The sequence below is a fragment of the Ustilago hordei genome (assembly GCF_900519145.1).
Source record: "Ustilago hordei strain Uho2 genome assembly, contig: UHO2_contig_12, whole genome shotgun sequence".
In the NCBI taxonomy this organism is placed as follows: Eukaryota; Fungi; Basidiomycota; class Ustilaginomycetes; order Ustilaginales; family Ustilaginaceae; genus Ustilago; species Ustilago hordei.
The window spans coordinates 337,481-360,237 of NW_024545263.1; the positions used below are offsets into that span (position 1 = coordinate 337,481).

The window sequence follows — 22,757 nt, forward strand, 5'->3', positions numbered from 1 at the left end:
ATCCGGATGTGCTATATATATATGTTATCACACCACACCGCTTTCAACTGTCACATCACGTGATTTGCAAGCTCGGCCTCCACTTTCAAAAAATCAGCCGAAACTCACACTTACTGGTTTGTTCGGCTTGATTCGGATCCTGCCAAGCTTCCATGCGCTCAAGCTCAGTCACAACCGTCGCCTTCATCATGCTCATGCCACCCACATGATCCTGCCACGCTCGTCCTCTCTGCGCTTTGCAACCATGAGGGGGCTGACCCCCATGCAAACGCTTTAACGCTCCGTCAGCGCTGCATAGCATACGACAAATCGAAGCGCATCAAGGTTTCTACATACACACCGCTAATTCGATTACAGCTTTGTACAGCACAACGTCGGGTAGAGGAAAGCCGCAATCTCGACTTCCAAATAGCAATAGCAATCTGATGTCGACTCAACAGCAGCAAGACGCGGAAATGTGTCAACCCATAGAGACCGCCTGTCAGAGCGGTCTTCAGAAGTTGCCTTTGGAGCTAGTCTATCACATCATCCGCCTCGCCGCATCCACGGACTCCAAGACCGCTCACGCTTGCGCTTACGTCTCCAAAGAGGTGTGCGGCTGGACCGCACCGGATCGATGGAAGACCGTCATCTGTACAAGTGTCCGCCAGCTCCAAGTCCTGCATTCCATCTTACTGAGTCACGAAATCCAGGGAAGACGGTTGCTGACACTGCCTTCTCGGGCCCCTGGCCATTTCGTCGAACATCTCTTCATCGATACCCAGGGATCTCGATGCGACGTTTTCGAGCACACTTTGCAGCCTGGTCAGGATGCGAATGGTGCACAAATGGGCACGGCGCCTCACGGAGCTGACTCACCTCAGCAACTTCCATCCCCCATCAGGGAAAACATGGTTTTCCAAGTCCTGGGAAGCTGCCTTCACGCCAACTACGTGGCTTTAGGGCCAGATGAGCTATACAATCTGAAAACTGCCTGTCCCTATATACCCGCCAAAAAGAAAATGATCACCTCTGATGACGAAGACGTCCTGCACGAATTCCTCAGTCGCATGGCAGACAGAGACCAATACCACGACGAAGGCCTCTACAGAGATACTTAGAATTTTTGGCAGCCGGGACATTGCCTCGAATCCCTCGAAGGACTGCAGGCACTTCATGTGATATCTGTTAATCGAGATAGCGAAGTCACAGGCGCTCCCATGCCGATTAGAGAGCTGGAAGCACTACGTAGTGGAAGCGTTGCTGAAACCGGCCTTATGCGCACAACGGCTGTATCACGCTTCTTGCCTCCCACAGCCGGCCAAGACGACCGCCGTGACATGGCCAACAGAGCAACCATCCGTGCCAGTTTGGAGGAGTATGAAAGGCAGAACGAGAGAAACCAAGCTCTGGCCGATCCGGGCATTGTTCGAGCCGAGCAGGATCCCTTCCGGAATCCGTACGGTCAAATTACAACACAACAGCAGGAGCTGTCTCACGGAGTGACAAAGCTTCGTTGCGATACCCGCAAATTCTCGTTTCATCCCTGCGAAATCACAGCTAGCCGGACAGGGTACGCCTGATACAGCGAGTCGGCGCAGAAGGTCTCGATGAATTGGAGCATCTCACCAATGTAGTTGCTTCGCATATCAACAATCCGGATCCAGAAACACCCTCGGGTATAAAGTCTGACTTCAAGCCTACAGGCATGCCGCTTTCGGCCGATGAACAGCTCGCACTGGAATTCGTTCCGCCGAAGGATCGACTCCGTCTTGGCGGGATGTACGTTCCATACACCAAAGAGCAACGTCTCAAGTGGTTCCTGGACAATCTATACACTGATGAAGCCTAATCAAGCTTGCTTGCTCCATGTTCTGTTTAGCCTTGCGCTCTCGTCTCAGTCATCAGGTTGGCCTCGCCAGTTCAACAAGTATCTAAATTTCTCCTTGATTGCTCCTTCTCGCATTCATTCCATCAATGGTAGCATTCTCGCATGTTTGTCAAAGTCATCTCTCTGTTAATCTGCAATTTCACCTCTCTGTCAATCTGCAATTTCACCTCTCACTGTCGTTTCCAGACTCACGACCTGTATGTGTACAAAGCCTTTCCCCTTCATCCTTCCGCTTCTGTGCATTGCTGTAAGCTAGCCACCTCGACTTCCATAGACACAGTCACAATCCTCGGTGCAACTTGTGTAAACGTGTTGGTATTGCGATGCAATTGAAACAAAGGTTGCTCCAGCGAACTGATGCGGAGTTACTTCACCTCTTAGATGGCTCTCGCCGTTTTTGCTCGGATCTACAACTTGGCCTTCCTCCCCCCTCCGACTAGTCACTTACCCTCGACAGCAGGTGTAATACTCAACGCACTCATACCTTGCAACATGCTCGGTCTTTCCCCCCTTTCCAAAGCACCTTGACTCTCTCTTCTCAGCTTTTCCCTCTTACTCGCTGACATATACACTCTGGGATATGAAAGGGGTGTGACGGCACCAGAACCCCAACCGGACTTCCTACCATCTTCGTAATGCTTAACCTCATGTTCCACCGGTTCTCCTCTTGCAATTCTCTCCCTCTCCTTTTTAATCCTCTCTTGAGCTTCATCGCACCGACTCCTCAAGAATGCAATAACATCCTTAGGCGAGGGATGATTGAAGATCGCCGTTCCTGCAACAATCACATTTGCGCCCGCATCCGCACATCTATCAATTGTCTTTGGCCCAACACCACCATCCACTTCTACGTCTAAATCAGGAAACCTAGCCCTGAGTTCTGCCACCTTGGGCATGCACTCCTTCATAAACTTCTGCCCACCTGCTCCTGGCCATACGGTCATGACCAGAATCATATCCACTGCATTACCTAATTCGTCTGAAATCTCAGAAGCGGGTGTGCCGGGGTTGATTGCAACAGCAGCCCTCATCTTTGTTGCTTTGATTTGCCTGACTACGTCCATCGGATCATCTGTCGCCTCGAGATGGAAAGTATAAGATGCTCCTCCAGCTTCTGAGATATCTTTGACCCAGCGACCAGGATCAGCAACCATCATATGGCAATCCATGAAGATGTTGGGAACCGCTTTCGAGACCGAGGCGATCACGGGTGCTCCCATGACAATGTTGGGGACAAAGTGACCGTCCATAATGTCCATATGGAGCCAATCAGCACCGGAATCAATCATTCGTTGGCATTCGCAATTGAGGTTGCCTAGATCCGAGGCTAGGACGGAGGGTGCAATAAGTGTTTTCGGCATGGTTGCGTGATGGGGTGACTTTCAGTGTTGAGAGCCTAGTGGGTCGTGTCGGTCACGTATAGGTTGAGAAACGAGATGTTTGGAGCCGTCAAAGCGCAAATTGCTACGTTTCAGCTGTGAGAGTCAAAGCAAGGTCCCGGACGTTTGAGCTTAGTTTTCGACCGATCTGAGCAAATGACGAATGCTTCAGTCAAAGGTTTCGAGCTGAGAAGTGGCGAACCTCCTTTTCGTAGGTAGAGCAGCGACGGTTCGGCGAAGAACTAATGCAGCTATCTGTGTGCTTGCCTGCCTTGAGCCAAGTCGTATGGGAAAGGCGGAGCAGCGGCGAATGGCAAAGCTCTTGACGAGTGTCGTCTGACCAGGCAGATACCGATTTGGCGTGAAGATAATGGCCGTTGGAACAAGATGTTGTTGCTTGCTGAATCGGTGAAAACAGAAGAGAGAAACCAGCGCGCAGACAATGTGTGGAGTCGAGTGAGATGATGATGGAATGAAGTTGATGGGAGTGGAAGATGAGAATGTCAACAGGCAAAGGGGTGGTGAGATAGAGTCGCTGTATCCATCAGTCACCTCCACCTCCCACCGCAAAGTTAAAATTCGACGCGTGCGTCTCATTTCGCCAACTGATTTCTAGACCTGCGTATCTTTCTCATTCTCACGAGTCCCCTTTGATTCACACTTCTCTCAAATACCTTTGTTCCTCCATTTCACCAAAACTCGACAACGAACTCCATTTATGGTTACAACATTCTCATGCAACCCCATCCCCTTTGTACTCGACGATTCTCTCTTGTCCCCGAAAAGACATCCCCTTCAAGCCGTACATGATAGATTCACTCAACTTAGCCATATTCTCACACACACGCTTGGCAGACAAATCATCTATATATATGCACTATATTTCATGTATTTACTCATCTAAAAATCATCGACTCAGTTACTCTCGAACAGATACTGCCTGATCCCTTAACAGATTAAGAGTCTGAGTGCTCTAAATCGACAAAGGCAAAAAGCCGACTGCAACCATGCCGCTCCCGACTAAACGACAGCAACTCGATACCTCAAGAATACCAAAACCAATGAATACTCCCCGACCTCGACAAACAATAACCAGACAAGACCGAATCAAATTACTCCCCCAAGCAAAATGAAAGATGAACCTGACCGACTCAAGACCGCCCTCCAGAGGCGAGGAAGACAATGAAAATGAACCGAACCTACCACCTGCCATCGACACCAACCTGCCCCCCCAGATGATTATTGGACCAGAGACACCTTCTCTTTGGAATCCCGAAGATGTTACTAGCCCCATCCAATTCAACCAAATCACTGAAGAAGAAATTGAAAACATGGACCAAAGGACTATGCGAGGCATGCTCATGGCTATGAGCCGCCAAGTCCACAAACCCAATGAATACAAAAGACCCTTGAAGTGTGACGACTTCTTGGGACTACTCAGATGGTTCTCGACTACCATTGGAGTAGCCCCAAAGCTCAACATCAAGAACTGGCATGTTTGGAACCCCTTATTTCTAGATGCTATTGACACCTGGAGCGACGCTCTCCGACACCTCCAAGGAAAAGTCAAGCCTGGTGACAAGAAATTCGATAGAATTCTTGACGGGTGACTCAAGATGATTCTGATTGGAGTTTGCGAAATCGAAGGACCAAACAATCTGAACTACATCCTGGCTAGACCCAAGGATTCTACGCCATGGACTTTCCATGAGCTCTATGAGCAAATCAAAACTAACCTCCTCAAGAACGATGATCTAGACCAAGCCACTATACTTCGAGATGCTGGCCGCCTTCGAATGTACAACAATGATGTTCGAAAACTCATTGAAGACATTCGAAATCACTGGGCCAAAGCCGACACGATGGGACATCCCTTGCCCCAGTTGATGAAAATACAAACATTAATCAACTCAGCCAGATACAATGCATCTTATGCAACATATATCAACACTCTTGAATGCATGGGCAACACCCATGATTTTGATCGAGTTGCTGCTGCACTACTCAAATGCCAGGAACAGATGCAATTGAAGCCAATCCATCAAGTTGCTGCCCCGGGAACGGCATCCAGCAGCATCAGGGTAGTCGAAAGTTCGCAGACTGAAGATTACCCTGAAAGCTACTGGAATGGCAAGGCTGGACCCAATGGAGAGGCTCCCAAATGCTACAACTGCTTCGACACCGGACACATTGCTAAGAAATGCCCTAAACCTCGCCGACCCTGTACCTACCCAAATGACCAAACCAACTCAACTCCTGCCTAGGAATTTTGGTGCACCATCCCTTCAGCTTATCGAGTCTCACTTGAGCTGACCAACATCCAAGATTGGATAGTCGACTCAGGTGCAACCGATCATGTCGCTTGCAATAAATCAATGTTCTCTTCCTTTACTCCCTGTCTAGGGTATGTGAATACTGCTGGAGACCGCAAGCTTCGAATTAAAGCCAAAGGAGAGATAGAATTAATGTTGGATGGAATTAAAGTAATTCTTCATGATGTACTTTATGTTCCAGAGGCCAACAGTAATTTAATCTCTGTCCATATGCTATTGAAAGATGGTGCACGAGTAACCTTCAACCCAACCAAAGCCATTATCACCTGGCCAAACAAATCGAAAACGATTGCCTCTTTTAACCCCAAACGCAAGCAATGGGAAATACATAGAAATCAACCCTTGGTCCTTCTCACAAATATCGACGAAATAATCAAAGATCTACCCGAACACTTCGATGCCGTAGCACCCCCAAGAAGTCTGGACAAAAGGCCGCAGGCAAAATGGCACGAACGACTTGGACACCCTGGGCAAAATAAAAGCTCCATAATTAAGAAATTATATGGAGTAAATGCCGAACCCAACCACTCCCTTACATGCCACGACTGCCTAGCTACCAAATCTACCAAGGCGAGAATGGGCAAAGGTGATGGAACTATTGCTAGTTACCCACTAGAACTAGTCCATGTTGACCTCTCGACCCATTTCTCAGAACAAACCGAATTCACCTGTGTGCTGGTAGCAATCGACGATGCTTCCAGTTTCACTTATGTGAAACCCCTATGCAAGAAGGCCGACGCACTCCATGTCCTTCAAGAATGGATCAAATATGCTGAGATTCAAACTGGACGCCAATTGAAAACCATACGCTCCGATAATGGAGGAGAATGGTGCTCAAATGTCGCCATGCATTGGCAAAATGAAACTGGTTTCAGGTGGCAAAAATCATCAGTCTATACCAGCAAACAAAATGGCAAGGCCGAAAGAACCATATGCACGATCTGAAACATCATGAGTTCAATGCTGCACACTCACCGACTTCCCCAAACATTCTGGCCATATGCAATCGAAGCCGCAGCCTACATGAAAAACTTGCTACCAAATGTCAAGGATCAAATCCCTTATCAGGTTTTCTACAATAAAGATCCCAGGAAACCATTCAAACTACTTAGGACTTTTGGCTGCCTAGCATGGGTAAATATACCCAAGGTGAAAAGGAAGAAACTCGAGGACTCAGCAATCCCAGCTATCTTTATAGGATATGATGAGGAGCATAAAGGTTGGAAACTTTTATCTCCCAATCACAATCCCAGCATATTCTGGAGCAACTCAGTAAGATTCCTGGAAGATCAATGCTGGGAAGATAGGACTGACGCAATGCCAATTAAAGAAACAGATGCCATTTTCTATGACAACACTGCCGACATTGAAGATCTCTCATACTCAGAAGAGGATGAATTTGATGAAGAACTCTCCCAACCCCTGGACGACATTTACCACCCCCCTTCAGAAGAGGATCTGATGCTCGAGGGGGACCCTTTTTCACCCAACCCGTCACCAGAAGACTCAGAGCCCTCTGAAATATCGACAACACCAACAGGATAAGCCTCAGACAGAACGACAAATTTCGAGCACCGACCCTCTCGTGAAGTTTCACCCATGCTGGACCCAAAGACTCTCTCCAGACAGGTCAGCGAGCAATACTTGGATTCGAGTGAAACACTAAGGAAATACCAAAACTATTTCAATCAATTCCATAGTGCATGGGAATCGCGACCCTGGATGCATCCAACCACAATTGCAATACTACTCCAAAAATGCCCAAGGCGCTGGCCAGACGACAAAGCCATACGAAACTTCCAAGAAAGCCTAAGGGAGCGTGGCCTATTGGTTGACCTACCAAACCCGATATACCAGGCCGAAGCGCAACTGTTATCACCAGTACTCCAACCAACAGTCAAGCAAGCTCTAAGCAGTAAAAATCAGGCCCATTGGAAAGAGGCAATCAAAGCAGAAATGGATGGACTCGAAAGGATGAACATTTGGAAAATAGTGGACAGGCCTCTGAACACAAATCTAGTCGACTCTAAACTAGTTTTGACCATCAAGACTGATGCAAACATGATACCAATCAAGTATAAGGCACGATTCTGTGCCAGAGGATTTTCCCAAAGACCTGGTGTAGACTACGATGAAATATTTGCCCCAGTCATTCCACAAGATGCCATCTGCACTATCCTCACTATCGCAGCCCGGAAAGATTGGGAATTAGATTCCATTGACGTCACCCAAGCATATCTCAATGCCGATTTGCACCATGAAGTTTTTCTCAAACCTCCCGAAGGAGCCGACATCCCAAAAGGCAAAGTTTACAAATTGATCAAAGGACTATATGGACTGAAACAATCTGGCCGAGAGTGGAATTTAGAATTAGATGCCCACCTCCGATCCATGGGTTTCCTCAGTCTCCCTTGCGCACCATGCATTTATCTCAGGGGGACTGATGAAACAAAAGTAATCATCACTGTTTACGTTGACGACATGCTCATCACGGGGCCAAAACGGAGCCTAATTGACACTGTCAAAAAGTCAATTACCAACAAATGGAAAATAACGGACAACGGACCAGCCAGGGAATTCCTCAAAATTAAAATTACTCGCAACCGCCAATTGCAAATAATTAGCCTCAATCAGCGAGCATATATTGAAGGAATTATCAAAGAATGGCTACCAGGTGGAGAAAAATCGCGAAGCCCAATGGATATATCTCCACCTATCATGCCACCCAACTACACACCCCCAGCAGATGTCAAACAACAGTACCTGTCATTAGTTGGCAAACTAATGTGGGTCTTGAATACTGTCAGACCAGATATTTGCTTTGCAGTGAATACCCTTGCTTGACATATATCTAGGCCCTCCCCCAAAGTGATGCAAGCAGCTCTCAAGGTTGTCAAATATCTAAATCAAACTAAAGATGAGATTCTCACCCTAGGAAGTGATAAAGCCAACACCCCCCCAATCGTAACATACACAGATGCAAATTGGGCCTCTGACCCAAATACCGACCGACGCAGCACCTCTGGATCTGTCACCCTAATATTCGGAAGCTTGGTAGGATGGAAGTCTCATGTTCAAAAATGCATATCCCTATCAGCTGTCGAAGCCGAATTTGTAGCAGTGTCCGAAGCCTCTCAAGAGGCACTTTTCTATAGATATCTCCTACGAGGCCTGATATAGGAGATTTCGTACCCAAGATCCTAACAGACAACACTGGTTGTATACAAGTAGGACGAGACCCAGTTAATCATGCCAAACTTAAGCATATTGACACTAGATACCACTTTCTTCGTTTCTCAGTCCAAGAAAGGGAAGTAGATATCAGATATGTCAAAACCCTCGATAATGTCACAGACTTCTTGACTAAGCCAGTAAGCCGACACCTGATGACTACTGCACATCAGTGATTAGGCTTTACTTGCCAAAGTCCCATTGAACCCAGTAAAAGCCCTACTTCCTCAGATGGTGAGGGGGACAGTTAAAATTCGATGTGTGTGTCTCATTTCGCCAACTGATTTCTAGACCTGTGTATCTTTCTCATTCTCACGAGTCCCCTTTGATTCACACTTCTCTCAAATACCTTTGTTCCTCTGTTTCACCAAAACTTGACAACGAACTCCATTTATGGTTACAACATTCTCATGCAACCCCATCCCCTTTGTACTCGACGATTCTCTCTTGTCCCCGAAAAGACATCCCCTTCAAGCCGTACATGATAGATTCACTCAACTTAGCCATATTCTCACACACATGCTTGGCAGACAAATCATCTATATATATGCACTATATTTCATGTATTTACTCATCTAAAAATCATCGACTCAGTTACTCTCGAACAGATACTGCCTGATCCCTTAACACGCAACTCTCACACACGCAACCAAAGAAAAGAAAAAGAAAAAAAGAAAAAGAAAAAAAGAAAAAGAAAAAAAGAAAAAGAAAAAAAGAAAAAGAAAAAGAAAAAAAGAAAAAGAAAGACCGCGATTGTATCCCCCCGTCTTCAGGTCCGCGTGGCAAGCGAAGCGAGCTAGACAGCAAAGCCTATATTGAGGCACTAATCGATTGAGGATGTAGAATTCTAAAATACTCGCGATGACATCGCTTGGGCTGTGTTGCTGTGTTGCTGTTGGGGAAAGCTTTCGGCTTTCTTCTTGGAAGCCCAAAAAGTCGCCTATCTCCCGATTCGCCGTGGATCACCGATTTCACTCGATGAAAAGTCGCCGGACCAGCTCTTTCGGTGTTCTTCGCACAAAGGCTCACTGCAACACACTATCGCACTCTCTTGTCCTCATCAAAAGGGCTCTTGCATTCCAGACATCCACGGTTACATCACCTCAAAGGTGGCAAATTGGTTCCGAGGTTAGAAATGTGAAATCCCCTCGGCCTCCATCTTACCCATCCTCTTGGATTGTTTTCCAAACTGTCTCTTGACCTTCGCAACACTATCCTCTGCGTTCGTCTTGATCCATGTCAACGTCCTAAAACCTTTGATCTGTGCCGCACCTCGCTGATGTCGATGCAAAGCTCTTGCTCTCGCACGTCGTCCTTCTGGACTATCTGAATCCGCATCTTCTTCTGCCATTCGATCTAGCTCCGTCTCCGTAAGGGACAGACCGTAGAGTGACTCCTCGTCTTGATTGTCTTCACCTAGCTCGCTTGGCTCTTCCACCATTCCACCTTGAGCTGAGGCATCCCACAAAAGGCCGGGTCGAGATGCTTGTCCTGAAGATTCACCTGTGGCGACTGTCAGTTTACAAGCTTTGCTGGGCTGGCGTAGCTTTCCGGCCGCAAGCGAACGTGGGCGTGCTCGTTCACCGGCATCTTGCAGTGTCATGTAGGTCTCATATGCGAATCGCATCTCGGCATCACCTGCAGTGCATGTGCGATGCTCTGGTGCAATACCTCGATGGAAGATCATGTCGATCTCGACCCAGCCCACCGCTCGCAGCTGTGCACTTCGTAGCGCTTCGTCCGAGATCTCGGCTGCACCATTGAGGCAGAGCTCTTCGAGTACAGGTAGCAGCTTTGCTTGTGCGCCTCCTTCCTCAGCATTCTGCAGCAACTTGGGCTCACTGACAGCGCGCAACACCTCTTGCTCCACCTTGTCCCAATCCGCTGTTTCGAAGAGACGCAAGCGACGTTTGATGCGCATCTCATCCGAGATCCTGTTGAGCGGTACGAATGCCCATGCATGGTGATGGTGTCGGCCAGGCATGCGTGAGTCGGTGCGAAGGCTGATATGAAGCGAGTTGGGATATCTTTGACGCACAGGAAGGCGAATGGTCTCTTTGAGCGGCCACTCGTAGCTTACCGTAGCATCAGCGCCCATACCAGACTCGTAATTCTCCACTGGCTCAGTATCGTCCGTGCTTGTCTTGCCTCCCACGGTTTCCAGGCTCAGATGACACGCCTTCTTCTCGAGCAAAGTCTGCGGTACTCCCGTGACTCTGATACTGGCGATCTCGACAATACCGACATTCCAGCCACGGAGAGGACGCGGGATGGAAAGCTCAATGCTTCGAAACAAGAGCGTGATGCGGATCTTGCCGTAGCCCAATCCACCCGTGAGTGTGTACCAACCCGTGGAGCGACTACTTTGCGTCAGCACATCGGCCAAGCGCAGCCCAACGCAGCCAAGCACCGGATCGCCTTCGCGCATTCGAGCATCGCGAACGGTAAAGTCAAGCCTGGCAGTAGTCCAGTCGCCAACGAAGCGTTCACTGCCTGCATTGATGTAAGGACGCGGGTTCAGTGCCTTGGTTCTTGTACGGAAGACGGCCTCATCGTTCAAGAAGACCTGCACGTACGATGACGGCAGCTTGCCACCTGCGCCGCCCTCTGCTTGGCTCTCTTCCGTGGGCGCCGGGTTATTCCTCGACTTTTGCGACATCCGCTTTGCGCCTCCCAGCGACTTCTGCGTAGTGGGCACTTCTAGACCAGTGATCGAATGGATGTGGAAAGCTAGGATACCTGATGGAAGCTCGGCGGTGGGTGGATGCACAGTAGCCTGCTTCGCACCCTCGATCATGGTGACGAGCTTCTGCACGCGCTCCTTGCGATCGTGCCTCTTACGGAGCACATCATCAGCCATTGGCAAACCGAGGCCGTGGACAAACTTGTCAAAGCCAGTCATGTAAGCGCTCAAATCCGGGTCCACTCCAGGTCCAGTGGTAAGCGGCTTCTGTTCAGGGGCCGAAGGCAGCATCTTGTCATCGTCGCTCTTGTGTTTGCCGTTGACTGGGGACACAAGGTCGATGAATGCGTGTTCGTCGGCAGCCGTGCTAGTGATGCCTCGTAGCAGCTTGCGTCGGGATGGAGCATGTCCAGTGCCGGGCGCATGGGCAAGGCCAAAGAAGCCAACGCTGTACTTGAGAGTCCCCTGGACAGAGGCCCCCTTCCTGATGGGTAACAGCTTGTCGGTCCTTGTCTCAAGCAAGTTGGTGCTACGCGCCTCAGCGTCGGGGCGGAACTTGCGGATGAGACGATGCAGTGAGATCTCGACTTTGCCAAGAGGATCATCGGCAGAAAAGCGGTCAGCATCGAACACTGTGAGTCGCAGAAGGTCATGGTCACGCACTTCGTCAGGTGACACGAGCAAGAATCCAGTCTCCTGCCAAATAGCGTCCCGCCTCTTGCGGACGATACGCGAAGTGAAGAGCGGTTTGCCAGCTCGTGCGAAAGAAGCCTGCACGAAGGGATCGCTCTGCCCGTTGTTATCCGAGGCAGGTAGATGGTCTGCTCGATGGATCACAAAGCAAATGACACCGAGCGAGTAAACATCCTGAGGTCCGTCACCAGCGCCAAGCAGAGCAGCGACGTCAATCGTGTAGGAGAGCGGTGCGATGAAGCCCTTGATGACATCCTCGACTGCATGCAGCACATAAGAGGACATGAGCGGCAAGTTCATGGCATCAATGACCATCTTCTTGCCTAGAGGCTTGGCAGAAATCTCGAGCTTGGGTGCACCGACAAAGGTGACGGCTGCATGCTTGACGAAGGGAGCCACTGGCGTCATCTGTAGGCGGACGCGTGCTTTCCCTTCGATGCCCACCATTTCGATCCAGACAGGAATGTCAACGGCAGCAATCTTTTGCAGACCGACACCGAGGTAGAGCAGCATGTGGATCCTCTCCGTTGGCACGTCCTTGAGCTGATCAAAGTCGTCTTCGGAATCTGCCTCCAGCTGCTTCTCCTCGCCAGCTGCTAGGGGACCTGAGGTGTTGATCGGACCTGCGCTGTTGTTGGTTGTGGATCGGAAGAAGCCCTTCTTAGTAGTGGCGCCGCGGTACGCAAAGGCGACCTCGAGGTTGACATAGTCGCCGACATCGACGCCAGCTTCATCGTCCTCGCTGTCAGCAGCGACAGAGCCGGGCGCTTCGGGTTGAGGAAGGCCAGCATCCTTTCGTGCTTGCACTACCGCACCTTGAAGAAAAGCCCTCTCGCCAGAGGGAAGGACGCGGAAACTCTTGACGCGCAACGGGATGGAACCCTGGTCCATGTCTTCGACTCTGACGTTGTGGACTACACCAGGCACCTGAGTCATTAGGCTATCCTCGAGGAGATCGATGAAAGGAGCAAAGTAGTCTGCATTGATGAGAGGCCATGCTGTTGCTAGCGCCTTGTTGAGCCATTCGACCGACTCTTCTCCGGCGCCTGGCAACAGTGATTGCTTTGCTGCCGCCTCCATCTCGAGCGCCCATTTTGCGTCATCGCCTCGCGCCGTCAGCCTCTTGTAAAGTATGTGACCACTCGTTCCCGAGATCAAGGCTGCAGCGACGATGCTGTATCTTGCAAGGACGAGTGCAGCGACGAGGGTGCCGCCAAAGAAGAACATGGTCATGGGGATGGTCTCCTTGAAGGCTTCTTGCGGATCAAATCGGCCGCCAGTCATCTGACGAGCCAACTGGAACTTGTGAGCGCCTAATGTCATGCCGAGCGAGGCCTGTGCCAAGGCTGATACATCATCGTCTGGTGATGGACCGGCATTGGATGAGGAGGCTGTGCTGATGACCGAATTACGCTTGTTGGTAGCGCGCTCGTCGACGTATGAGGCATTTGCCGCTGTTCGAGATGAACTAGCTTGAAGGTATGCAAGGTTGTTGTCGTTGACATTGGTGCCGATGCTGTTGGCATTGTGTGGGCGTGGTGGAAGAGGTGGAACTGGTGGAACTGGTGGGATGGACTGATCCGATGCTGAAGAGAAGCGCTTGTTGCGCTCCTGATTGTTGTCGCCGTCGAGACCGAGCAGGGTAGCGCCGTCATCCACTAGCACAGAGCTTCTCTTGCTGTCATTCACTAGCACAGAGCTTCTCTTGCCATCATGAACTAGCACAGAGCTTCTCTTGCCGCTCTTGAGACTGGGCTTGCGCAAGCGCGAACGAATTGAACTGAAGCTGGGCCGGCGAGCCGAGAAGCTCTTGGGTGAGGAAGTTTCGACGTCGGACATGGTTGCAATGGGAATGTTTTGAAGCTGCTGAGTGGAATATGTGATGTGTTTGATCGGAATGCAAGATGGTCTCGTCTTGCTGACTGCTGGGCCGAGGATTCTTGTGGGACAATCGAGAGAGTCTGCGAAGGAACAGTCGATAGAAAGTTGGCTCGCCACGGCTGGTGCTCTTCCCAGCGGCGATCTTGAGAGCGAGAATGAAGAAGATGTGAACGTTGAGAGAGGCAAGAGCAAGTGCAGACTGAGTCGAGGCCTAGTCTCAACGCAACTGGCTGGTAATGATGGTTAGTGATTTGGACGAGGCGGAGTCAAAGCGGTGCTAGAACAGGAAGAGCAGGTCTTGGGAGTGTCACTTTCTGATACCGCGGTGGCATCGGCTATCGCCAGACAGTGAACACGGCCCGGATGCAATCTATCTTTTTCCTGCATCCTTTTCCTGCATCCTTTTCCTGTACACCGACAGCACTACAATCTAAAGTCTTGGGTCCAAGTCTACATGCCCAAGCTTGATGCTCGGCTGTGCTTGGCTTCTCAGTGCAACACCAACAGAACGAAGATATCCATAATTTGGCACAGCTTTTTAGCCCACCTGTTCTTCCACTCAGAATTTAGTTAAAAACAAAAACAAAAACAAAAACAAAATAACCTCAATGTCCCCCCACATTGTGCAGCGGCGAAATGACGTCTTGTTGCAGCAAATCTTCTCCAGCCTCAAGCCATCCGACGCAGCGTCACAACAGACAGCAAAGAGATACACTCATCTCAACTTATATCGCTCAAAATGCTTGCTTGTCAGGAAACGAGAAAGCTGCGGACTATGTGGATCTGTGTGGATTGCGTGCAACTGATTAGGGTTCAATGTGAAGCTCGACGCTAGCTGCAGGAGGCGGTGAGGTGGAGGGTGTCTGACAGTGACAGAGGATGTGCACAGCTACGACTCTGTGGCCTTCTCAAAGACGTCTCCTCCATCCTCGAGAAGGAGCAACGAAGCTTCGCGGACACGCTGTAAATAGTCTTGAAGCAGATTCTGCGAGTTGCCTTGAATGAACTCGAGGTAGATCTTGTGTCGCTCGTCGGCAACAATCTCTGATAGTCGCAACGCCATGTTGAGGTTCGTCGGGATGGCGCTCCAAGACTCGACCAGCATATCGTGCAATCGGAACACGATCTCGGGGATGTATGTTTGACGAATGTCGAACAGTTCACGTGCTCTTCTCTCTGTCTCCAGTCCGCCTCCAGTCCCACTGAGAGGGATCTTGAGCCAGTCTCGTTGCAGCAAGAGCAGATCAAGATCACGAGCTTGCTCAATCACCTGCCTCAGAGCTTTGACCCAGTTCATACCTTCTAGCTTCGACAAGCCACCTGTGCGAATGTTGGATCCGGCTTCGCCTTTCGACTTGACCACGTCGGCAGGTCGCGTGGTCCAGAAGTGCTTGTAAGTAACGTGAGCTTCCAAAGCGGTGAAGAACGTGTCCCAGCCTGTGCGCTCGATGCTCTGGTCCACGGGCAGTGGGAGCTCCCCGATGCTGGACAATACCTCAGTTGGCATGCGGTCACGCAGCACTTTGGCGGCATGCAATCGACCGGTTGACAGGAAGAGTCGAGTCAGCGCATTCGACTGTGTCATGGCATCGACGTATGTCGTCGGGTCAAAAGTAAGCCAGTCGATGGCTCGGATGAGCGCTTCTTCGTTGGCATCGAGACGAACATCAAACTTGATAGCGTCCAGCTTACCCGGCCCTGCTCTCGACTTGAGCGCTCCACCAAATCCAGCCGATTCGTCAAAGTCCGAAAGAATGGTTCCGAAGAGCTCGTCAAAGACAATGTCAACGGTGCATCTTGCCACTGCCGCCAAGTCGAGGTTGTGTTGCTCGGCCTGGCGCAAAGCATGCGCCTTAGCTTCGCGGCTTGCATTGACATCCATAGATCGCAAGAAGTTGGCGTAGCTCCTCGTGGCTGACTGCGGTTCGAGCGAGCTTGCGTACATTGCCACCAGATCTGTCTCACCCGCCGCCTCTAGCACTTGTACGTAGCACGACAGTATTGCGTTACAGGCAAAGTCTGGCAGAGGGATCGACAGCAAACGGAGGTAGAGGATGAGGTGCGCGAAGAAGCGCAGGAGCCGTGCGAATGTCGGTGGTTCCAGAGCAGCCTGCATATCTCCAAGATTGTCTGAGAAGCGATTGAAAAGTTCCGGTAGGTTGTTCGAAACAATGCTCCTCTGCACCAGTCGGTATGGGTTGTTGGCCTGTAGATGGATGCCGTGCGATTGCGTTTGACTAAGTTTGTCGAAGACGCCATTCAATGAGCCGAGCTGGACCTCTCCCTTTGTTGTTGCGCCGTTCCCTGCGTCGGTCGCACCGCCGGATATAGCTGCTGTGGCGGCGGCAGAAGTTGCCGATGAAGCGCTAAGTGCAAGCTTCACAGCGCCATGCTCTCCATCGCCGAACAGCTCGACATCTGCATCCTGGCTCCACCAGCTGTGTCTCTCGTCTAGCTTGAGATCGACTGCAGCTTCAAGCTTGGCGTTGACATGAGCCCAGAGGAACTCTTCCCAGCTCTGACTAACGTTAGCTACCGAAGGAAGGTCTCCGGCCAGCGAGCCGTAAAGTGCACGTTCGAACTCGTCCAGATTTGGATTGGAGGCTAGCTTTCTGCATGCTGACTTCCAAAGTGGTCGATTACGGTTGCCGACGACGCGGTCAATGTCTTGCAAGTCGAGGCTGACGGCTGGATCGTGATAGAGCATGGCACCTCGGAGTGTCGCTGCCCTCCAGCTCTGATCAGTCTGATGGCAGAGATCGAAAGCAGCATCCAGGCGTCCTGCTCTTGCGTATTCGAAAAGCGTGCGAAGTAGTGCTTTCTCGTATGTGGTGTCCTCAAGCTCGAGACCGCCCTCTCCGCGCGAAACGGCATCTGGATCCAGGTTCTTGACAGCTTTGCCGCGGTTTTTGGGTGCAAAGCTCGAGCTAGCTGCAGAGCCAAACGTCAACCTGCGTCCGTCGCTCGAGGTAGCCCCTCCACCTACACTGGCTCGCTTTTCAGCACGGACCCGGTTCTTGGTGAAGGCGAGGTAGCCCTTGCGCACTTCGACAATGTGTTTCGGAGCCAGTGTTTCTTGCAGCCATTCGCGGATGATTCTGAGCTCGTTGAGGTGCTCGTCTCGTTCAAAGATGTTCTGTATCGCGGCAAGCGGTGTTTCGTATGCCTGTATAACATCCTTGTTTCGCTCGTCGGATTCAGATCGCGCTTTGCGATCGGCCCTTTGCAATCGCTCTGCCGTGAGCATGTGCACCAGTCTCCACGTGTTTTGTTCCAACTCCCATGCTGCTCGGTCGTCGTCTTCCAGACTCTGATCTTGACGGCGTGCGACGTAGCCTGCATCGTCGAGAGCTTCTTCGCCTAGTCCAGAGCAGACGTCTGCGAACAGAAGCGCAGTTCCATTGTCCGCATCTACCCTAGCGGCAGGCTCAAGATCCTTGCAAGCTTGCAACACTCGAGCAAAAGCGCTGAAGCTCGATTCGCTGCTGCTGCGTGCTGCTGATGGTTGACCGGATGCGGATGTGGAAGTCGAGGCGGAGCTTTGACCAGCATCATGGCGGTTGGCGTGTGTTGCAACAGCCATGGTTGCGACTTGGACCTCTATCGAGCTTTTTGATCAAGTTCTGATGTGTAGCAAGGTCAAGAGAGGGTGTGAGATGATCTGTGAAAGCATGAGTAGTGTGAGAGAGCCAGTCGAGAAGACGTTGAAAAGAAAGTGTTGACGGGGCCCCTTGCGTTTCCGCAATCCGAGCTTGTCGCTTAAAAGACGCGATTGTCTTTCCGCACGAGAGCGTTCATTTTGGATTCATCGAGATCACGCGCTCGAGAGCCTAAAGTCCCGATCTTGTTTTTGACGAGCGAAAGGCGGCAGAGCCAGTTCGGCTGAGCGTCAGGATTTTCTATATTGATAACCGCGCCGCGGTGACTCAGCAGATCAATCTGCGCCTTTCGCCACCATCATCTGCCATACCCTTGCAGACGACACCTGCTGCTATCACAATCTATCGCATCGATTCGACCCAGTCTGGACTGCACTTTTCAGTCTTCGACCTCGTTGCAGTCGAAACACTCGCGATTGACCTCCACTTGCTGCAATCGCATAACGCCTCGAAGAAAGCAAGCAAGCTCTCTTATCGACGCAGCGGATCGAAACTCGTCATAACGAGGATCGCGTCCATAGAAATCGCTACTAGCAGGTTGTCGCCTGAAGGAGGCATTTGAGAAGTTCAGCAGTAATCCACACCGGCTCGTCGTTGCAAATCAGCCATGACAGCCGACATTGCCAGATCGCAACAGGTTAGCATCTTGCATCTTCCTTTGCTCCCTTGTCTTTGTGCATTCTGAGTTCGATTTTTTTTTTCTTTCTTTCTTTTTTTTCTTTCTTTCTTTTCCAGAGTCTAGGTAGGAGACATGCTAACACTTCCGCTTTGCCTCCCCTTGTATCTTTCCGAACCGCCACCTGAACGAATGCAGAATGCCTTCGCGCAGCCGTTCGCGCTCAGCGCAAGGTATGCTGCCGACCGCGGTGATGCGCCAAAGGGCGAGGATGACTTCGTCCCTGATCTCAACGTTCGTTTGATCTGCCGAGACTGCAAGACGGATCCTCCCAACCTCGCCGAGGAGTTCGAGTCGGGTGATCTAGTTTGTGCCGATTGCGGCTTAGTCGTTGGCGAGAACATTATCGACACACGATCCGAGTGGCGTACATTCGCCAACGAGGATGGAGACGACCCTTCGCGTGTTGGTGCGGCGAGCAACCCGTTGTTGGATGGTATCAACGAGCAGCTCGAGTCGCGCATTGGTTACAGGGACGGTGGTACCGGTGCTTCGAGGGATTTGCAGAGGACGATGAACCGTGCCACAGGTACTCGAGACCGTAACATGTTGGATGCATTCGAAGACATTCAGCGCAAGTGCGACTCGATCCATCTGCCACGAACCGTGTCGGACGTGGCCAAGCAGGCTTATCGCCGAGTCGAGGAAGAAAAGATTCTGCGGGGAAAGAAGCCGGACGCCATCATCGCTGCTGCCATCTATGTGGCTTGCAAGATGAACCACGTGCCGCGAACCTTCCCCGAGATCTGCTCATTGACAAGCGTATCCAAGAAGCACATTGGCCAGTGCTTCAAGGAGATGCAGCAGGCGTTCGGACTTAACGCTACCGGTACTGGATCTGTTGACGGATCGAGGGCCAGCGCTAACAACAGCGGCACCTCTACTCCTATTGGTATCGGACCGACGGGTGCAGCAGACTTGGTTGGTCGTTACTGCAACCACTTGGGTCTCGAGATGCGCGTTACTCGATCCACAGAGGACATCACAGCACGTGTACGAGAGTTGGGCATTTTGGCAGGACGAAGTCCTATCACCATCGCTGCAGCCTGCATTTACTTCTCGACGCTGCTGTGGGGCATCGACAAGGGTGCCAAGCGTATCAGTCAAGCAGCTGGTGTCAGTGATGTGACGATCAAGAACTCGTTCAAGGAGCTTCTCAAGCACAAGGACAAGGTTGCCACCCCGGAAGTTCTCGCTAAGAGCCCTCAGATGGACATTTCACGCCTCGATGTGTAAGAAGGCTCAGTGCGATTGATCGCGAAGCTTGCTTCTTTTTGTACCATAGCACTGCGTCAAGTTCTGTGAAGCGCCTCTTGAACCATCCGTCTTACGTCTGAACGAGTGCCTCTCTACAGTTGAAGCCACGCTTGAGGTTGTGAGTGTGTTGGCGTCCGCTATTGAGGTGTTGAAGCTGACTTGACCGAGGATGGTCGTTGAGTCGCAGCTTTCACCCGACCTTGTTTGCGCACTGTAGTATTTATTTTTTAACAGGAATAAGGAAATCTGCGATTAGCTTTTTTCCGGCAAGAAGGTCTGTGTGTGATTTGTGGCATGTCTCGTGAGTCGACAGGACAGAAAAGCTTCGAGCATCATCTTTGCTTCCTCTCATCTTTGCTTCCTCTCATCTTCACACCACACCTCATCTCGAACCGAAGGCGTAGATTGATTCATAATCATGTCTACTCCTACGCTCAAGCTCGATCCACAGGCAAAGGTGGCGCCTCTTGCGCCCATTGCCCTCGCCAAACTGGTCAGTGCCGCTGATGCCTCTCAGGCTCTCACTCTTTCTTTCGAAGACGGAGTTGCTCCAACTCTTCTCCTGCCCAACGCCGCACCTGTTGAGGGCTATCTTCACATTGTGCGTGAGATCGCATCTCACTACGCACACCTCGGTCTTTCCGGCGCGGACAAGGACCAGAGCGCTCAGATCAACCTCTTCGTCAGTCAGGGTGACAATCTCGCTCTTGCCGATTTCCAGACCGCTGCAGTTATCGCCGATAATCTAGATCAGCACCTTGCTCTGCGCACTTTCCTTGTCGGTCACGCTATCACCGCTGCCGACGTCTCGATTTGGGCTGCTGTTCGTGCCAGCTCGCCTGTCATTGGTCTTGTGAAAAAGGGTCTTCACAACCATCTGCAGCGATGGTTCAATCACATCGACTCGCTTGCTCCTACCTCAGACGCCCTTGTTCAGCTTGCAGATGCCAAGGCTGAGAAGTTCAAAAACAAGAAGACGGCCGCTGGTTTCGATCTCTTCCTCAAAGATGCTAAGCAGGGTCAAGTTGTCACTCGTTTTCCTCCTGAACCTTCAGGTTACCTCCACGTCGGTCACGCTAAGGCCGCCATCCTTAACCAATACTTCGCTCGTCAGTACAACGGCAAGCTCATCATCCGTTTCGACGACACCAACCCGAGCAAGGAGAAGGAGGAGTTCGAGCAGTCTATTATCGAGGATCTTGCTCTCCTCGGTATCAAGGCTGACACCACCAGCCACACCTCGGACTACTTTGATACTCTCTACAAGTACGCTATCCAGATGATTCAGCTCGGCAAAGCTTACGCCGACGACACTGTTCAGGAGCAGATGCGCGCCGAGCGTATGGATGGTATCCCCTCCAAACGTCGTGATGCATCTATTGAGGAGAACATGACCCGATTCGCCGAGATGTCTGCCGCTTCTCCCGAAGGACGCAAATGGTGTCTTCGTGCCAAGATCTCCTTCGATGACCCCAACAAAGCCATGCGTGACCCTGTCATCTACCGCTGCAACCCCGACGTCTCCCACCACCGCACGGGCAACACTTGGAAAGTCTACCCGACCTACGACTTTGCTTGCCCCATCGTCGACTCTATCGAAGGTGTCACCCACGCACTCCGTACCAACGAGTACCGTGATCGCAACCCTCAATACTACTGGATGCTCGATGCTCTCAACCTCCGCAAAGTCGATATTTGGGACTTTGGTCGTCTCAACTTTGTCTACACCCTGTTGAGCAAGCGCAAGCTGCAGTGGTTTGTGGATAATGGTATTGTTGGTGGGTGGGATGATCCACGATTCCCCACTGTCCGTGGTATCCGTAGGAGAGGTATGACGATCGAGACAATTCAAGAATTCATCTTGGCTCAAGGACCTTCACAGCAGATCATCAACATGGAGTGGGATAACATCTGGACGATCAACAAGCGTCACATTGACCCCCTTGTTCCGAGGTATGTTGCGCTGGACAAGGAAGGAGTGGTGAAGGTCACAGTGAAGGGAGCTCCGAAGCGTCATACAAAGGAGATGCCTAAACATAAGAAGAACCCCGATTTGGGCAACAAGATCACCCTCTTTGACGAGGTGGTTTGTGTCGAGCAGGCTGATGCACGTTCGTTTGGCGAGGGCGAGGAAGTCACTTTCATGGACTGGGGTAACGTCTTCATCAACAAGAAGGAGGCTGATGCTGCTGGAAACGTGCTTGCTATCGAGGCAACCGCTAATCTGGATGGTGACTTCAAGAAGACCAAGAAGAAGGTCACTTGGCTTGCACCTTCCACACACGAACAGTCTCTCATCGAAGTCAACCTCATCGATTTCGACTACTTAATCACCAAGAAGAAGCTCGAAGAGGAGGACAACTTTGCCGACTTTGTCACTCCCAATTCCGAGTTCCGCTCCATCGCCCTTGCCGATCACAACGTTGCCTTTCTGCAGGAAGGTGCTGCTATCCAATTCGAGCGTAAGGGATACTACATTCTCGACAAGAAGGTTGGAAAAGACGGCAAAGCAGACTTTATCAAGATTCCCGACGGTAAAGCTGCTACTTCCGCTTCCAAAGTTGCACCCGATGCCGATACCGAGGCTAAAAAGGCAGCTGCAGCCAAGGCTAGGGCTGAAAAGGCAGCTGCAAAGGCAAAAAAGGAACAGGAAAAGGCAGGAAAGAAGCAAAAGAAGGCTCTTGAGAAGGGTGATGGTGTTGGATTCGTCGCTGGTAAGGTCAGTGCAGGTGTTGCTGCTGCTACTGCTGGTTTAGCTGGCGCTATCGCAGCTAGGAAAGAGGATCAGCAGGACAAGGCAGAGCAAGTGGTGCTCAAGACTGAGGTAGGCACTAAGCGTGACAACGCAAGCTCTCACTTCCCAGAGATCATCGACACTGGTAAGGGAAAGATCAACATGTACGAGGCCCCGGTGATCACAACAAACATCCCTACTCCTGTTCAGACTAAGATGTACTCTATGAACAAGATCCTGTAAGCACCCGAGCTCGAGGTTCTTATTTCGTAAATCAATACCACGATCAGAGGTGACAGTTGCATTGCTCATGTATGCGAGAACTGAGTACTGTGTTACTGTGTGCATGCGTAATCACAAG

General features: G+C 50.9%; 7 protein-coding genes across 7 annotated transcripts; 4 read left to right on the plus strand and 3 right to left on the minus strand.

Annotated features, from left to right (window-relative positions):
- Positions 1-425: 425 nt before the first annotated feature.
- UHO2_05167 (uncharacterized protein) lies at positions 426-1,831 on the plus strand (the record flags this gene model as incomplete). The annotated part of the gene is made up of 3 exons (XM_041556169.1): positions 426-1,025; positions 1,113-1,481; positions 1,568-1,831. 3 exons carry the CDS (start codon positions 426-428, stop codon positions 1,829-1,831), a joined length of 1,233 nt encoding a protein of 410 aa, XP_041412103.1.
- A 479-nt stretch (positions 1,832-2,310) lies between these two features.
- UHO2_05168 (putative RPE1 - D-ribulose-5-phosphate 3-epimerase) lies at positions 2,311-3,231 on the minus strand (the record flags this gene model as incomplete). The annotated part of the gene is made up of 1 exon (XM_041556170.1): positions 2,311-3,231. One exon carries the CDS (start codon positions 3,229-3,231, stop codon positions 2,311-2,313), a length of 921 nt encoding a protein of 306 aa, XP_041412104.1.
- Positions 3,232-4,385: 1,154 nt separating this feature from the next.
- UHO2_05169 (uncharacterized protein) lies at positions 4,386-5,513 on the plus strand (the record flags this gene model as incomplete). The annotated part of the gene is made up of 2 exons (XM_041556171.1): positions 4,386-4,824; positions 4,882-5,513. The coding sequence occupies 2 exons, from the start codon at positions 4,386-4,388 to the stop codon at positions 5,511-5,513; spliced, it is 1,071 nt and encodes a 356-aa protein (XP_041412105.1).
- A 4,429-nt stretch (positions 5,514-9,942) lies between these two features.
- Positions 9,943-14,028, minus strand: UHO2_05170 (uncharacterized protein; the record flags this gene model as incomplete). Its single annotated transcript, XM_041556172.1, has 1 exon — positions 9,943-14,028. One exon carries the CDS (start codon positions 14,026-14,028, stop codon positions 9,943-9,945), a length of 4,086 nt encoding a protein of 1,361 aa, XP_041412106.1.
- Positions 14,029-14,959: 931 nt separating this feature from the next.
- On the minus strand, positions 14,960-17,653 carry UHO2_05171 (putative nucleoporin; the record flags this gene model as incomplete). Its single annotated transcript, XM_041556173.1, has 1 exon — positions 14,960-17,653. One exon carries the CDS (start codon positions 17,651-17,653, stop codon positions 14,960-14,962), a length of 2,694 nt encoding a protein of 897 aa, XP_041412107.1.
- A 683-nt stretch (positions 17,654-18,336) lies between these two features.
- UHO2_05172 (putative SUA7 - TFIIB subunit (transcription initiation factor), factor E) lies at positions 18,337-19,641 on the plus strand (the record flags this gene model as incomplete). The annotated part of the gene is made up of 2 exons (XM_041556174.1): positions 18,337-18,366; positions 18,544-19,641. The coding sequence occupies 2 exons, from the start codon at positions 18,337-18,339 to the stop codon at positions 19,639-19,641; spliced, it is 1,128 nt and encodes a 375-aa protein (XP_041412108.1).
- A 439-nt stretch (positions 19,642-20,080) lies between these two features.
- On the plus strand, positions 20,081-22,639 carry UHO2_05173 (putative GUS1 - Glutamyl-tRNA synthetase; the record flags this gene model as incomplete). Its single annotated transcript, XM_041556175.1, has 1 exon — positions 20,081-22,639. One exon carries the CDS (start codon positions 20,081-20,083, stop codon positions 22,637-22,639), a length of 2,559 nt encoding a protein of 852 aa, XP_041412109.1.
- Positions 22,640-22,757: the final 118 nt, after the last annotated feature.